Genomic DNA, 16,245 nt, shown 5'->3' on the forward strand with positions numbered 1-16,245 from the left:
TTCATACTAACAACATAGGTGTTGCCTGGCAGCATTCTCCTTCAGGCACAAATTAAGTTTCTGCAAATCAGGCTGCCTTCTAACATCCTGCTTTTAACAACCCTTTCTTCAAATTATGTCTCCTTCTTACATCCTGCTGCCTGTCAGAAGGCCCTCAGGCTGCGTCTAAGGACCAATTACTGGACAAACTATCAGATAGGAAACTGCAGAGGTCTCAGGGCTCCAAATCATTTTTTTTTCAAGTATATGCAAAATTGCAGATTGGCAAAAAAGCTTAGGTGCAATTTGAAAAATTTACGTTCAAAACAAGAGTTCCGCGATCTCATACCTTCGCCAAGTGATGTTAACCCTTGCGGTTGACGAATTATACAATTTAATCATCGATTTTGTAAATAAGAGCCTCATTTGCATGGATTATATCAGTTGATCATATTCAATCTCCACCCAATGACAGCCTTACTTTAATAATAAGGCTATACAGCACTTCTTCATAAATTATGCAAATGAGGTCATGATTTGAATAAATTATGTTTATTCATGTTCAGCTTCACTTAACTTCCAAATGTGGCAAGTATGAAATTCCCTACAGTTACAACCATGAAATCATAAAAATTTGCCATTGATTATGCAAATTAGGCCCTCATTTACATAATCTATATCCTCAGATGTTTTATCTCGTTCTCAAGTAGATGTCACAAGTGTTTCATAGTTCTATTATCGAACAAAGCAGGTTTATAGAATGTCCTCATTAATTATGCAAATTAGCTCCTGATTTGCATAATTGTCATCTGATTATGACAAGCATCACTTCAACTACCTACATACCTAAAATCACGACAATCCGTCAACCGGTTCTTGAGTTATCATCCTTCGAAAATTTTTCATCAAATGCTGCTGCAGTTCCAGAACAAGCAGCTAGGGGACCCAAAGTCATGTCACTTCTTCCCTACCCCAAGAGCTATCTACCAACCAAAATTTGTGACCCTAGCATGTCCAGATCACGAGATATCAAAACCGGAAGTTCTGCTGCAGTACCTAGGAAAGCCGCCAGGGGGCCCAAAATCTAATCATTTCTAGGTCTCATAAAGACCTACCCACCTACCAAGTTTCATTCCAATCCACCCACTCCTTCTTGAGTTATCTTGCTAAACCACACACACACACACAAACACACACACACACAGACAAACGCTACTGAAAACATAACCTTCTTGGCGAAGGTAATTATATTTAGTCAATTTGCAGCTCTGGACCATACATGTATCTACCAGTAACATTTTACCTTGACAGAATCAAATTCCAAGAAGAAAACATCTGACACAGAGGTAAAAATGAACCCAGAGGGAATGAAAACAGTGTATTTTCTCTGATTTGTATCTGTGATTCTGATAGAAAATAGAACTGAAATGTACATTTGATGTATAGCATATAAACATGTAAATAACCAAAAAAAAAAATCCACATTATCTGTGTGTTCGATGGCTTCTGACTACTGGTAGTAAGTTTTTTTTCTTATTTTCTCACTAGAAAAAATAACTAGCAAAAGTGTAATTTGTATCCCAAACACATAATTATTTATTACCTATATAAAATAGTGTTTTCAACGCAATATTATTTTATCATGTAAATCACTAACTTCCGCAAACATTGCAGTGTTTTCCCAATGCTACTCAAAACAAGTTTGCCAGCCATTTTGTCATGACCTTTCTGGGTTTGGTAGGACTGGGATTATCGTGGCTTATCTTAAATCCCATTGCGTTGGCCAGCTTGGTAAAACACACAGTCCTCCATCATGCTCACAGACTACAAAGTAGTCTGGTCATTAGGCCACACCAATTCAATTTGTTGTTTCTTGGATTTTTTCAGAAAAAATCAGGAGCGACAGGGCGAAATAAAAAAAAAAGAGGCCAAGGCACCCCATGATAGCCGGAAATGTTACAATATGAGCCATGAAGTGAACATACCAGGCTGGTTTATAATTACAACAATAGATTTTGGACTTTTAATGAAACAAAATTGCATTGTTACATTGAAAAACTTAAGAACTTTTTCAACCATTGGGGCCAAAATATGTCTTTCATTGAGTAGTTTGCAATAATGTACAAAAATGTAGAACCCCAAAAAAATGTTTTGATTTTTTTGCAAATCAGAAAAAAATTGACAGGGCAATCCAAAAAGCAACAAATTAAATTGGTGTGGCCTTAACCAACTATTAGTACAACCTTGACTTAGAGCTTGTGGCTAGTAATCAATTCTTTTAACATGAACTTATTGATCATTTCTCCAACCTCAAGCAGAGAACTGCAATAATAGCAAGGGATAATAAAGGCAATGATCTAAACATAATCTATAATTTACAACTGAAAACAAATCTAGATGAAAGAAGCTTTAAAGCTTTGTAACTGTGACTTTGAAATCAACCAATTAGAAGCCTTTCTCAGAAAACATTGTAGGGTGAAATTTGAATTCAAATCCAACGGTCGGAAGATAAAGCGTTGACCTTTCCACAAGCTATATGACCTTATCCTCCATGTTAATACTGAATATCAGGGTTCCCATTATGTGTGGCCTCGACAAAAACGTGAGCGGGGTTACAAAGAATTCAAAAGCCCTTCTAGGTAACCAGGGAGAAATCTAATCTTTTAATTGTTTTGTTTTATAGGACCTAATCCATTTCTAAATCTTGTCGAGGCAGACAGGATCATTCCTTCTTTCCACTAACCTTTTTTTAACAGTATTGCTCAGTGCGAAATTAGCCACTGCTAGACACTGAGCTAGGTACATGTAGGTACTATATTTGTAGCATTTGAGGCTATCACAGGATGCCTGTAGGCCTGTCCTTTTTGTTTTTTGCCTACCTACTTCAATGATTTCCCTACAAACATCCAAGAACCAACAAATCAACTACGTATTTATATGTTTTTTTGTTGTTCCACGTGTCTTTTCGGTATTTGTTTTTACGTATGTTTATTTTGTGTTTGTGAATATTAATAAAAAGAATGATTTTTAAAAGATCAAGTTGGTGTGGACTAACAGCAAAAGCTGGTGTGACATTTGAAGCAAGAATCGGATCAGTTTAAAGGCATCCAATGCGATTTCAGGGCAGCAAAACTGGAAATATTCTGAACAAGGCAATCTTTGTGGTATTTAAAAAATGTACACATACTGCTTCACATTAGCACATTTCAATTGGTATTTCAACGTTTGGGTATTTAAAACTGCAGAAACAAGCCCCGAGATGAGTCCTCTATTTTATGGGTGGTACCCTAAAAATCAGACTTTGCAAATTCAGGTTTCCAAGTCCTAAAAACTGCATTGGGTGCCTTTAATAACAACACGGGTTCAGCACCAAGGAGAGCACCTGTGGCCATCACGTTTCGCCATCAGGTTTCTTTATAGATCTCCCCGGATCCATACAAACAACACCGAGGAAATGACAGTGCATATGGTCAATGGAGCATCGCGTACATACCCGGCAATATCCCTAAATCTCTTGCATGGCTTTATGACTTGATTCGATATGGATCCTGTCCCTTGAAGTAGGGCATGAAGATGGTGGACGCGTTGCTTTTACTGAGAATATAGAATTCTTATGAGAATATAGAATTCTTATGAGAATATAGAATTCTTATGAGAATATAGAATTCTTATGAGAATATAGAATTCTTATGAGAATATAGAATTCTTATGAGAATATAGAATTCTTATGAGAATATAGAATTCTTATGAGAATATAGAATTCTTATGAGAATATAGAACTATTATGAGAATATAGAATTCTTAAAGGCATTCAATGCGATTTCAGGGAGAAAAACTGGAAATATTCTGAATAAGGCAGTCTTTGTGATATTGAGACATAGTGTTCCACATTAGCACATTTGAGTCAGTATTTCATACTTTGGGCTTTTATAACTGCAGAAACAAGCCCCAAGATGAGTCCTTTATTTTCTGGGTGGTACCCTAAAAGTCAGCCAAGGGCCCTTCCAGTAACCATTTTCCGTCAGAATTTTGGGAATTTTCGCTCCATGATGGTCAATATACATTGGGATAGTGTGGTTTCAACTCAGTATGTACTTCAGTGGTTAGACTATTGGCTTTGAAAAATCAGAATTCCAGGCCCTAAAAACTGCACTGGATGCCTTTAAGTGCAGCTGGCATGTTATTTGCTGAGATCAAGGTGTGTTCTATAAATAATTTGTGAAATCTGAGCTGTACAAACCTAGGCTTAGATAAAAGCCACCTATAGATAGCTGGAAAATTCTCCTATCCAAGCACAGCGTTAGCTTTCTTATATAAGTTTTTATTTCCAGTGAACTTCTTATCTGCTTAGATCAGGTTGTGTGCCATAAATGATTTGTAAAATCTAAGTTGTACAACCTAGATTGAGATAAAATGGGCCTGAGAGACATTTAAAATGCTGGGAAATTCTCCTATCCAAGCACAGCGTTAGCTTTCTTAACAATAAGATCTTATTTCCAGTGAACTTGTTATTAGATCAAGGTGTGTGCCATAAATATTTTGTAAAATCTAAGCTGTACAACCTAGACTGAGATACATGTAAATGGGCCTGAGAGACATCTACAAAATATTGCTGGAAAATTCTCCTATCCAAGCACAGTGTTAGCTTTCTTATATAAGTTCTTATTTCCAGTGAACTTATTAGTAGATCTAGGTGTGTGCCATAAATAATTTGTAAAAGCTAACTTCTAAGCTGTACAACCTAGACAGATAAGTAGGCCTGAGAGACATCTAAATTGCTGGGAAATTCTCCTATCCAAGCACAACAAGAGATTTCCTACATTGTAGCATGTTCCATTTGAAATGGCTTGTACAATTCACACTGCTGGGACGTCCTCCTATCTCCAAAAACAGTGTGGGATTTATTACTACAAGCCTGACCTTCAGCTGAGAGACATCTAAATCACTGGGAAATTCTCCTATCCGAGCAAAGCATTAGCTTTCTTATATAAGATCTTATTTCCAGTGAACTTGTTATTAGATCTAGGTATGTGCCATAAAGAATTTGTAAAATCTAACTTCTAAGCTGTACAACCTAGACTGAGACAAATGTGCCTGAGAGACATCTAAATCACTGGGAAATTCTCCTATCCAAAGACAGCATTAGCTTTCTTATATAAGTTTTTACTTCCAATGAACTTGTTATTAGATCAGGTTGTGTGCCATAAATGATTTGTAAAATCTAAGCTGTACAACCTAGACTGAGACAAATGGGCCTGAGAAACATCTAAAATGCTGTGAAATTCTCTTACCCAAGCACAGTTATTTCCAGTGAACTTATTATTTGTGTACATCAGGTTGTGTGCAACAAATAATTTGTAAAATCTAAGCTGTACAACCTACATGTAGACCTGAGAGACATCTAAATTTCTGGGAAATTCTCCTATCCAAGCACAACAAGAGATTTCCTACATTGTAGCATGTTCCATATTAAATGGCTTGTACAATTCATGCTGCTGGGACGTCCTCCTATCTCCAAAAACAGCGTGGGATTTATTACTAGAAAGCCTGACCTTCAGGACTCTAGGATGAAGAGCACAGAGAGCTAAGCACGCTCTATCTGGTAGCCATGGCAATGTGAAAAACACCACCTGAGATAGATCCAGAAAAACATCTCCTCCTACCCCCACATCAATCGGAAGCTTCCCGTCGGTAATACCTGAGCGAAACAGTCGGCTGGGCATGCGTCACTGTTGCCATGGCAACTGTCCAGAAGAGCAATGAACTTCTCAGTCAGATGTAAAATGGGTTTGGGAAAGGGCATCAATTATTGACACCCTCTAGGTTGAAATGAAGCGGAATACAAGGACCTCCAGACTCAAGTGCGGGTCAATCCATCTTGAACCGGGGCGTCATCTGTTTTGGGGTTGTCTCAGATTTTTCAAAAGTCATAGTTTACAAGCATCAAATGTCAAGCAGATTAATTTCCTTTCAATCTGTATGTTGAACAAATAAATGCTTCCATAAGGTAAAAATGGTATTTTGACAGAATGATCAAATCAAACCTGCCTGAGACAACACCTCTGTAAATTTCTTCAGTCTTCAGTGTTTTTTTCCTTAAGATAATTTTCACTCCATCATCTTAAAACAGCCAAGGAAGAAACTTCTATTTTCTGTTAGGCCTAGGAAAAAAATGTTGTGTTTCCTGTTTCCCACTGACTCTAGAAAAAACTGCCATACCTATCCTTTTTTTGTGGACCTCTGCAAGGGACATAAATTTTTTGAGCTGATCCGCCTTTTCTAGCTCCAGGAACTGACACCTAAGTGATGAAACATTGTACAATCAGTTTTCCAACATTGACATGTGTCCTCATGCAAGTTTTACTTTGTTAAACCGTATTGCATCACTTTGGATCATGTTTGATCACTAGAGATCGCCAAAGTCTAAAAAAAAAAGAAAGACAAAAAGATAATCCCTATCTACCGACCCTAATTTTTTTCAGGACTGAAACACGAAACATAACATTTTTTTCCTTAGGCCTTATAATAGTCTTTCCTAGCGTGCATCCCAGAAGTCTATCCAATTTTAAAGTTGAGTCCAAAACACAGCCCACCGCCATCCACTGCTCCAGTACTCAGACACTGTGGCACCGATATGTTTCCTTGATGTATCCACTGTCTGCTGTGTTTCAAACTTTGCTGACACAAAGCCATGCATAATGTGAGGTGACTATTCAAAGGAAAGGCTGCCATACTAAGATAACACTGTTAGAATGTAAAAATGGGATAAGTTACCTGTCAACTTATCTGATAAATCTACATAATAAAATAATCTTTATTCAGTAACCAGTGGGTTTGGTTGTTGAATAAAGAATACTCTTATACAGTCTCTTGCCAACCTGGTAAATTATTCATAAATATATACAGTCACGTAGTTCTGTTTCTAAACAACCCGTAAAAATGGCACTACACAATATACTACCCTATGCTTGTTTTTGTCTACTCATCATCATCATTTTTGTCTACTGGCATGGTTTGATGTTTTTCTATAACTTATGTTTATCTTCACACAAGGATATTGTTTTTGCTCTGTTTCTTCTTCCTCTTCTTCTCCAAACAAATAAGGTCAATGACCTGGACCAGATGTCTGTCACCATGGTAACTAATGTTGTGTTACATCATGTTGCAATTTCATAGCAGGAGGGATTTACAGAGCAGACCATATGCGAAGGTAAACATTATGCCTTTGCAAATGTTACCTTAAAGTTTCTTGTTCCTTTTACACATTTAACATTTAATCTTTTGCATGAATTTACAGATCCCAATGTATAATATAATACATATTTTAGAAAATACCAAGTGTTACATGCATGCATTTCTATTCAAGCATTGCAGCCTTTCATGTTTTCAGTAACAAGCAATCTCCTATCCCAAAGATTCCTACGCATCCATCATAATTTCAAACTTCGCCACAAGCCCCATCAATCTCATTGCTGACAAGTTAACCATTCCTGAGGTATCTGCAGCTAATCTTCCCTGCTATCTTCCCACACGGCCATCCATCAACTGTCAGGAAAATCTCCTAGGGTCTAGGAAGAAAAATGTTGTGTTTTCTGTTTCCCGACCGACCCTAGAAAAAACTGTCTTCTTTGGTAAACGCCGCTGAGCAAGGGACACAAATTTTTTGAGCTGATCAACCTTTTCTAGCTCCATGATCTGACACCTGAGTGATGACATGTTGTACAATCAGTTTGCAACATTGATATTGAAAATATAAGTGTCCTTATGCAAGTTTTACTTTGTTAAACTGTATTGTATCACTTTGGATCGAATTGGATCACTAGAGATCGTCAAAGTCAAAAAAAAGAAAGACAAAAAGATAATCCCTACCTAACGACCCTAATTTTTTTCAGGACCAAAACACTCAGGAAACACAACATTTTTTTCCTTAGCCTAGCCTGCCTGTCATTTTTTTTTGCCCTGCGGTGGCATAGCTACTTCTGAATTCGTTGCATTTCGCTGTGGCGTGATGCGTTGCACAACACCCCCAAAGCATACCTACACTGTACATTGTATACAGGGTGCTATATGGATGGTACTGTAGGGCAGACAGTACTATTAGATTTGTCCATAGGAACACATGCTTAAATACACTATTTGAAGTCCTCATGAAAGTACTTGCCCATACTCCAATCTCAAAAATTTTTCTGCACCAGGTAGCAACAAGGGTCTGATTCCCAAAAATAGAAAGGAAACAGGGGGTTGACCAGCTCAAATTCCCGCCACAGCTGATGATAGTAACAAAACCTCAACTTTGACCTACATTTTCCTTGGTATCCATCCGCCTGGCCAGACAAGACCTAACCACTCACATCTCTCACTACGCCCACTAAACTGGTGAAATAAACAAAACTTGACCAATGTAGGAAAGTTTAGACCCTACCTGTGCCTTCCAGCACAAAAATCTCCAAAATGGACCAATATTTTCAAGAGAAAAAAGGATTTTCAAAGGTATTAACTAGGCACTACAATCGTGTTCCCATTTTTTGGCCTCTACTGTGCAACGCAAATGTGGTGTCTGCCCTGTATGTGCAAGCCAACAATTGTTGGGTGCCGCAGGACTAGGTTTAAATTAAAAAGTGGTATGTTCCACTCACCATGCCCAGGAATTCGTGGTCGCCGGCGCCAGCCTTGCTGTAGTCCCAAACGGTGACCTCCAGGGCACGACCTGTGAACTCTGAACTCTTCACGTCGTAGTGGAAGGTCTGGTTCCATGTCGGCTCGTTCGTCTCCTGCAAAATCTTTGATCTTCTTTTACTTCTCTCACTGGAAAAGGATGGTGGAGATATTTCTATTAGACTTTTCACTATAAGTTATATAAGGCCACACCAAGTAAATTTTATGGATGACGTCCTTTGAAGACCCTAAATCTAATGCGAGAGGGCGAAAAAAAAACAAGAAGGGCCCTAAAAAACAAGAGGCCTAGATCAGAAATATACTAAGAGACGACAAATGTTAGGACGCAAATTGAATGAGGTGACACAGTGTAACAAGCAAGAAGTCTTTTATTCATCATCAAAGCAGCAATAAATCAGGTGGAACAGCAGTTGTTGTCCTGTCCTGTTTTCGCGTTAAGGGTTTCATGTCAATCTGATGATTTGCGGCACTGTCGTGACTCTTTGGTCATAGTTACAGGAAGCAGAATTTCTTGGGTTTTTTTTCTAGGAACAGGCCAAAATCAATGCGCGTGCGGACGTCATCCATAAAATGTACTTGGTGTGGCCTTAGACTTTTCACTTTAAGTTATATAACAACAATATTCAAAGCCAGTAATGTACGTCAAAACAACTGGTTCATGTAGTTATGATAGTTGTTACATAGGCGTTCAAATTCTGTTCTAAGACAGAAGGATGTATATTGGGGAGAGCCCTTACTTAGATAATGTCATGTAGGTCTTCCTGGCATTAGACAGCTACTATACAGTTTATTCAAAAGTTAAAATCATCAAATTGTGCATGCATCCATATTTCTGTAGTCCAATATTAGGCTTAACAGAGCCCACTATAGGAGGATTGTGGTAGTGGGGTGTGTTCAATTCCCATACTCTTTTTTTTATGATAGGTAAGCAAAGGAAACATGTACAATTTTTTTCAAATTTCCCAGCAAAATTCAGATACCCAATTTTACTCTCCAAGCAGAGGTTGGTGGGGAAGATTGTGACCTTTCTATCATATGCCCCATTTTCTGCCACTACTTCGTAAGAGAAACACAAACTCAGCTTGAAGCAAGTTTAAAATGTAATATTGAACACAAGAAATTGGACTCACCTAAATTTTTGACTGTACAACTCCAGTCTTTGTCAAGGAATGAGCAATCAAGACTTTCTGCGACCTATGATCCACTGCTCACGGAGTCACGTGTGTTATCTGTGTGATGTCACAGAAGCAGTGGATTGTTCATTCCTTGACAAAGACTGGAGTTGTACAGTCAAAAATTTGGGTGAGTCCAATTTGTTGTGTTGGAAATTGCAGTTTAAACTTGCTTCATAAGGATTTCTACCAACACAGATGAACTTTCAAAATAACAAACTCACCTTCTATCAGGCAAGAGATGCAGCTTGAAAAAAGGGTTCCTTGCCCTCCCATTCTCCTTGTATGGAAGATCTACTGCTGTGAGTACGGTGACTGAAAGTTGTAGCCCTCTTTGGTCATACGAAAGTTTCAACTGGAAGAGAACAACAATCGCAACAATAATGTCAAACAACAAACATTACCATTACTGTTCTCGTTCTATTTCATATAATTGATATCTTTTGTAGTGTCATACATGTAGTTTTACAGTTATTTTCTATTTATTTTGTATTATTCAGGTCAATTTTATGGAATGTCAACAGTTCTGTTACGGTAGTGCTTCAAAAGAGACACCTAGCAGAGAAAATATAGAACTGCAGCCAAATGCTGTATGTAGTGCAGGGGAGACACCTTGCAGGAGACTCTGAATTGCAGATTTGTTCACTTCTTGTTTTCAAGCCCAGGTGAGATCAATTCCCCCAAATCCAGATAAGTGGTATAGTCTGGTAGCAGGTTATGTACATTGTGGATGATACCACACAAAGGAAATAGGGGTGCTCACCTGAAGTTTAGGATGATGTCTTGAACCAGGACTGCCAGGGGAAGTGATCATCACTGAAGGTCTCTTCTTCTTTGTTTCATCATCTGGTAATTTTTGAGATTCACTAGAACCTTCAGGAGATAGTAAAAAAAAACATTAGGACATGTAGAAGAGAACCCTTGTACAAACGTCAAAGGTTTGACTGTGTTACCAATAGTGGTGACTGTGTGCATGTCAGAAGCGCCATCAATCAATTCCAGTTGGTACTACAAGTGCATTTTTCTATCACATAAACTTTCAAGGAAAAATATCTACTTACTTGATTCAAATTTCCCTGTTTTCTCTGGAATTCCTGGGCCCAGTTCCCTGTAAACAGTGGACAGAAATTTATATATCTCTAGAAGATTTTTGGGACATGTTATAGTAAACTTATAGTTCTACGTTTCTTCCTCTTTTCATCAACTGATCACTTGATCACAGGCATTAACATTTTCCAAAACATCTGCAAATAGACCCTTCACCAATACAGAGAAATCTACCCAAATATGAACTGGTTCAGCAACCTACAATATGAAATCAAAATTTGGTTGAAATGTGTCTATGTGCAACTAGCTACTTTGTCAAACAAGTTCATACCATACTTCAAGCGCTTTTGCAAAACCTTCAATACCCCCTAGGGGGTCTCCATTCTCTAGAATCAAACCTACCCCATAGGCATGGGCATGGACATGACTTTGCCAAACCTTCAATACCCCCTAGAGGGTCTCCATTCTCCAGAATCAAACCTACCCCATAGGCATGGGCCTGGACACGACTAGCTCCACTTGTGGCTCAGGTTTGCTTTCCGAGATGATGAAGTACACTTCCTCAAACGTGGCACCTTGTAAGGAGCTGCCATTCCAACTTAAGACTTCGTCACCTGGAATGGTAAGAAAAGAGAAGTCTTAAGCACTGAACATTGTGCAGACTGGGGAGTATCTGGAATTTTTGACTGTCCTCTTGCAGTCTTCTTCAAAATTCAAAAGGAAAGTTGTTGTCAGTGACTACAACTTTTTAAAACAAATTCTCTATTAAAGCAGTTTCATTTTGAAGGTATGGACATGAAATGAACAAATAATATAGAAGTTTGCTATTAGTTGGCTATAGAAGACATGATACTGAAAATATCTAACTTTTAATTCTGCAAGTTTTTAAGTTCACAGTTGACCTATGGGTAAATTTATAGTTCTATCAAATACAAAGCAAATGAGTGGCAAATGTCCACTCCTAAATTAAACACAATTATAATTATGCCTCCTCATACCTGACAGAAAAAAAGAAGTAAAGGTAAGCCATGCAAGTATAAAATGTTATGATGTTGCTTCATCCAGTTACAAAATGTATGAGAGATCACTCATGATATTTCTGCAATTCTAACTTGAAGCAACTTACATTGTACCATAAGTACTTTTACTCTATTCCTGTATTACTATTAGTAATCTTTTTTTTCTGCACACATAACATCTGTGTCCATAATATCACCAGGGTCCATAATACCACCACCTTGAGAAATAGCACATGCTTAAAGATATTTTTACTGTACCATACCCTAGGTATGTACATTTGATGTGTGAAGGAGTGCATACCAAAAGTATGTTGCAGTAAAAATATCTTAAAGCACACTGTTTCTCAAGGTGGTGATATTAGGACCCTGGTGATATTATGGACACAGATGTTACATGTAGTATCACCAAGCAGTTGTAACAACTGCTAAATCAACAAAGTTAGTTAAAAATATTTACGATTAACATTGCTTTCAGAATCTGCTTCAGGGATTAAGCAGGTTATACCAAACTGCAGCCACTTTTGTTAGAAATAAAAAATTGTTAGTTTTTGTTAATTTCGAAATCAAAAATGTAAACATTTCCTCACAACTTGTAACCATCACTGTGCACCAGACAAACTTGTGAACAAAACTCTGCTGAAAAATAATAAATTCAAGAAATATATATAACAATCTACTTAAGAACTGGTAAACTTCAAATCTACAATTCTGGTTAGGCCTAGGAAAAAAATTGTAAAGTTGTGTTTCCTGTTTCCCGACCGACCCAAGAAAAAAACTGCCAACCCTAGCCTTTTTTGTGTGGACCCCTGCAAGGGGCATAGATTTTTTGAGCTGATTGACCTTTTCTAGCTCCATGATCTGACACCTGAGTGATGAAACATTGTACAATTGGTTTTCCAACAATGACATTGAAAATTAAAGTGTCCTCATGCAAGTTTTACTTTGTTAAATTGTATCATATCAATTGGATCACTAGAGATTGCCAAAGTCTAAAAAAAAAGAAAGAAAGAAAAAAGATAATCCCTTACTACCAACTTTTTTTTTCAGGACTGAAACAGGATACACAACATTTATTTTCCTAGGCCTATATAAACAGAAGTATAAATTGATATTCACTTAAGAAACAAACATAATCATCTTAACAACCTCTTAACAAAACAAACAACAGGGTCATATAGTCTTGTTCCAAAGAAAATATACAAGTCCATATATAGAAATGTGGACTAAACCATTAGAGAAACAGGGGTGTCCTACCTGCTCGTAAGTGTCCTACAGTATCTGCTATACTCCCCTTCTTGACCTTTGTAATGAAAGCCCCAAGTTTTCCGAATTCTGTCATCTTTCCTCCGACGACCTTCAGACCCAAGATGGAGCCGGAATCCTTCTGGTTGGTTCCGTTCCTCTGCCGCTTGTTGAGGATCATGTGACCGATGAGTCGGTTGGTTTCTATGGACGGCGTCCATGACACGGGATGCTGGAGAGGGGAAACAGGACGTGTTAGGGTGGTAAAATTCAGGTATAGATCATCACAGGACACTTTAGGGTGATAAAATTCAAGTATAGATCATCACAGGACACTAACAGGACGTGTTAGGGTGGTAAAATTCAGGTATAGATCATCACAGGGCACTAACAGGACATTTTAGGGTGGTAAAATTCAAGTATAGATCATCACAGGACACTAACAGGACATGTTAGGGTGGTAAAATTCAAGTATCACAGGACGCACACAAGTCATTTTAGGGTGGTAAAATCCCTGATTGATTGATCAATTGGCCACATACACCAGACATACAACTAACCTGTGTCAGAATATTATATTGGGGCATTGGAACATTGGGATGTCCTCCATCTAATTACTATGGAAAGGTTACATAGTTTCATCTTGCTTTTCGTTCTTTGGAGTAATAAATTATACTCCTTTTCAAATTGACCATGAGAGTCTTTTTTTTTGCAATTTGAACCATTTAGACCGTTGAAATTCTCAAATTTTAGCAAGAACACTGTACATGGTGTAAACTGTAAAACATGCATTTTCTGAATTGCACAGTAATAGATTTAAACTTATTAAGCATGCACTGTCTTTTAGAATAAAGGACATCCGAATAGCACTCTAGGTTCATGTCTTGCAATGTTTTAATGTCAGCCACATTCTTATCTAATCTTGATTAAAGTAAAGGTGGCAAAAAACAATGTCAGAAATGACATTTGACAGACACCATATGTTGAAACAATTACATTCAACTTGTTAAGTCTACAAATTTCAAACACTTTCATAAAAAGTACAAGATAGAATGGCCGTAGACTCAAACAGACAATTGAAAGAAATAGAATATTAATAAGGTTCTTTATCCAACAACCATTTTACATACAATTCTCTGTTGTTTCTGTTTAAGTATTAACTTATGTTTTATTATTTCTGTAAACTGGGCCCCACTGAAAATCAACTTGTCAAAGCTGAGTTGGGCTACCCAGGTGTGTTAAAATGAAATAAACAAAAAAAAAACCAGTGGGTTTATATCCGACGTTCCAGTGACTGTAACCTTCTTCAGGGAAGCAATGACTTGTTGTTGAGTAAAGAACCTTTCTCTTCCCAACCTGATGAAATTATACACACTCAGATTGAAAGAAACAAAAAGAAACAAGACCATTGACTCATCATCTCAAAACGAACTACACAGACGCAAACAAAATATTGAAAGAAACATTGAGAAAACAAGGACAGCACTTTAAACACTTCAACAGTTAGAAACCACACACGAGAACAGGGCATGAGAAATGACAGAATTATTGCCCACTCAGCCAACAAGTATTGGCGTCTGCATCTTTTAAACCAATTTTCATCGACAAAACCATGAATGCCGACAGAAGACTGCCTGATGTAGGCATTTTTCACTTGAACTGAATGAAGGTTTCCAGTTATAGCTGAAGTCATTAGTTTTATCTTTTCCCCTCAATTCATAAGTAATAATGTTTCAAAAGGTTTTAAAATGAGAAATATGGTTGCTGCCAATTTCTCGAGAATTAGATCCTATAGGGTCACCAATTTTTTTATCTCATCAGGTCTTCTGATCATATTTTTTCCCATATAAGACACTATAAGTTGCTTGTTTCAAAAAACTCTTTCACTCCAATATATACCTCTTTCTGACAGGATTTAGATTTCTAGGATTTGAACTTCAAAAAACAATATATTTTCCTAGAAATATAAACTGAAATGTTTCTATACCAGCTTTTATTTCCTAAATTTCAAATAAGATATGGAATCCCTGTATGATAAATGTACACTACATTTCTCATGCAAAGGCCTTACCCAGACCATAGCATTATTGATTATTTTTCATAAACTAATCTTTCAGCAACCTAAAACCCATTGTGCTTTTCTCTCAGTGCCTCTTCTATGCATATTCATGCCTATACAAGTGACCACCTCTCCATAAGGACCTCCTGGTCATTATTTAACCACTTTTTGGTGGTCCTGTATTTTTCCCACCAACCCAAGTAATCAGAATTTTGTTCATAGTGACTAGTCTACTGTGACCAATTTCTTCAAGTCGCCTGAGTGGCTGCTATAGACAGGTTTGACTGTAGTACTACAGAAAATGAAGACAGTTTTTGCTCGTAGGTGAATTTTCAAAGAGGTTGAGACAGAAACATCAAAACAAGCAAGAAACGAGGTGTTATACCTTTTGCGATATTGTCTGATCGGGGTCGTCTACATTCGTACTAGAGGCTGTATCTATCCCAGAATCCTTTACTTGAAATTCGGATGCGGTCGAACCCTCCGTCGAACGGGATTCGCCGCTCCCACCGTTAGTGCCTTGTCGGAATCGCATAATTTTCTTTTGGCGCTCTGACATTTCGACTGCGGAGAGTTCGCTATGTTTCCCCCTCGCATGGTCATACCCATCATGCTCTCCTAGAACGGAAAAAACATGCACGGTGTAAATGCATTTCCACGGAAGGTCGAAAGAACGGGAAAAATAGCCTACCATAGAGTAGAGATGCGCATGGGAAGGGGAGTTGTTGTCACGCCCGAAGGAACCTTCTTCCCAGTATTCTAGATCACCTAGGCAACAGGTTAGAAAGGAATTGTGGGAAATACTGCAGAACACAGCTGTAAGGTGTTCTACAGAGCCTCTGCTCCTTTAAGAAGAATGACGTGTCTTAGAGAACGTTGTGAAAAAGAAAGTGTGATGGAAATGTGACCAGAAGAAGACTGTGCCCAGGCAAAAGTGAAGATACACTGTATGTGCACTCTAGATCTATACAAACCTGACATGCAAGAAAATAAGGAAAATTTCCAACTGTAACAGTCAGGATATCTGAAACAAAATTTATGTTGAAAAAAA

The 16,245-nt window shown here is 37.8% G+C and overlaps 1 protein-coding gene across 14 annotated transcripts in view; it reads right to left on the minus strand.

Moving 5' to 3' along the window:
- Positions 1-16,245, minus strand: part of LOC109476288 (regulating synaptic membrane exocytosis protein 1-like) — a 169,326-nt gene that overhangs the window by 59,498 nt on the left and 93,583 nt on the right. For 12 of the 14 annotated variants that reach the window (XM_019777187.1, XM_019777192.1, XM_019777188.1 and 9 more), the window contains 7 exons: positions 15,580-15,812; positions 13,148-13,367; positions 11,359-11,488; positions 10,889-10,935; positions 10,591-10,700; positions 10,052-10,182; positions 8,616-8,784 (listed from right to left, as the gene is read on the minus strand). In XM_019777187.1, coding sequence (XP_019632746.1) covers positions 8,616-8,784; positions 10,052-10,182; positions 10,591-10,700; positions 10,889-10,935; positions 11,359-11,488; positions 13,148-13,367; positions 15,580-15,812 — 1,040 coding nt within the window. Of the gene's footprint in view, positions 1-8,615; positions 8,785-10,051; positions 10,183-10,590; positions 10,701-10,888; positions 10,936-11,358; positions 11,489-13,147; positions 13,368-15,579; positions 15,813-15,885; positions 15,963-16,245 lie in introns of all 14 variants that reach the window. The other 2 variants (XM_019777191.1, XM_019777190.1) reach the window with 1 other exon arrangement.

The sequence above is a fragment of the Branchiostoma belcheri genome, unplaced genomic scaffold, assembly GCF_001625305.1.
Source record: "Branchiostoma belcheri isolate BF01 breed outbred unplaced genomic scaffold, Haploidv18h27 scaffold37, whole genome shotgun sequence".
Lineage (NCBI taxonomy): Eukaryota > Metazoa > Chordata > Leptocardii > Amphioxiformes > Branchiostomatidae > Branchiostoma > Branchiostoma belcheri.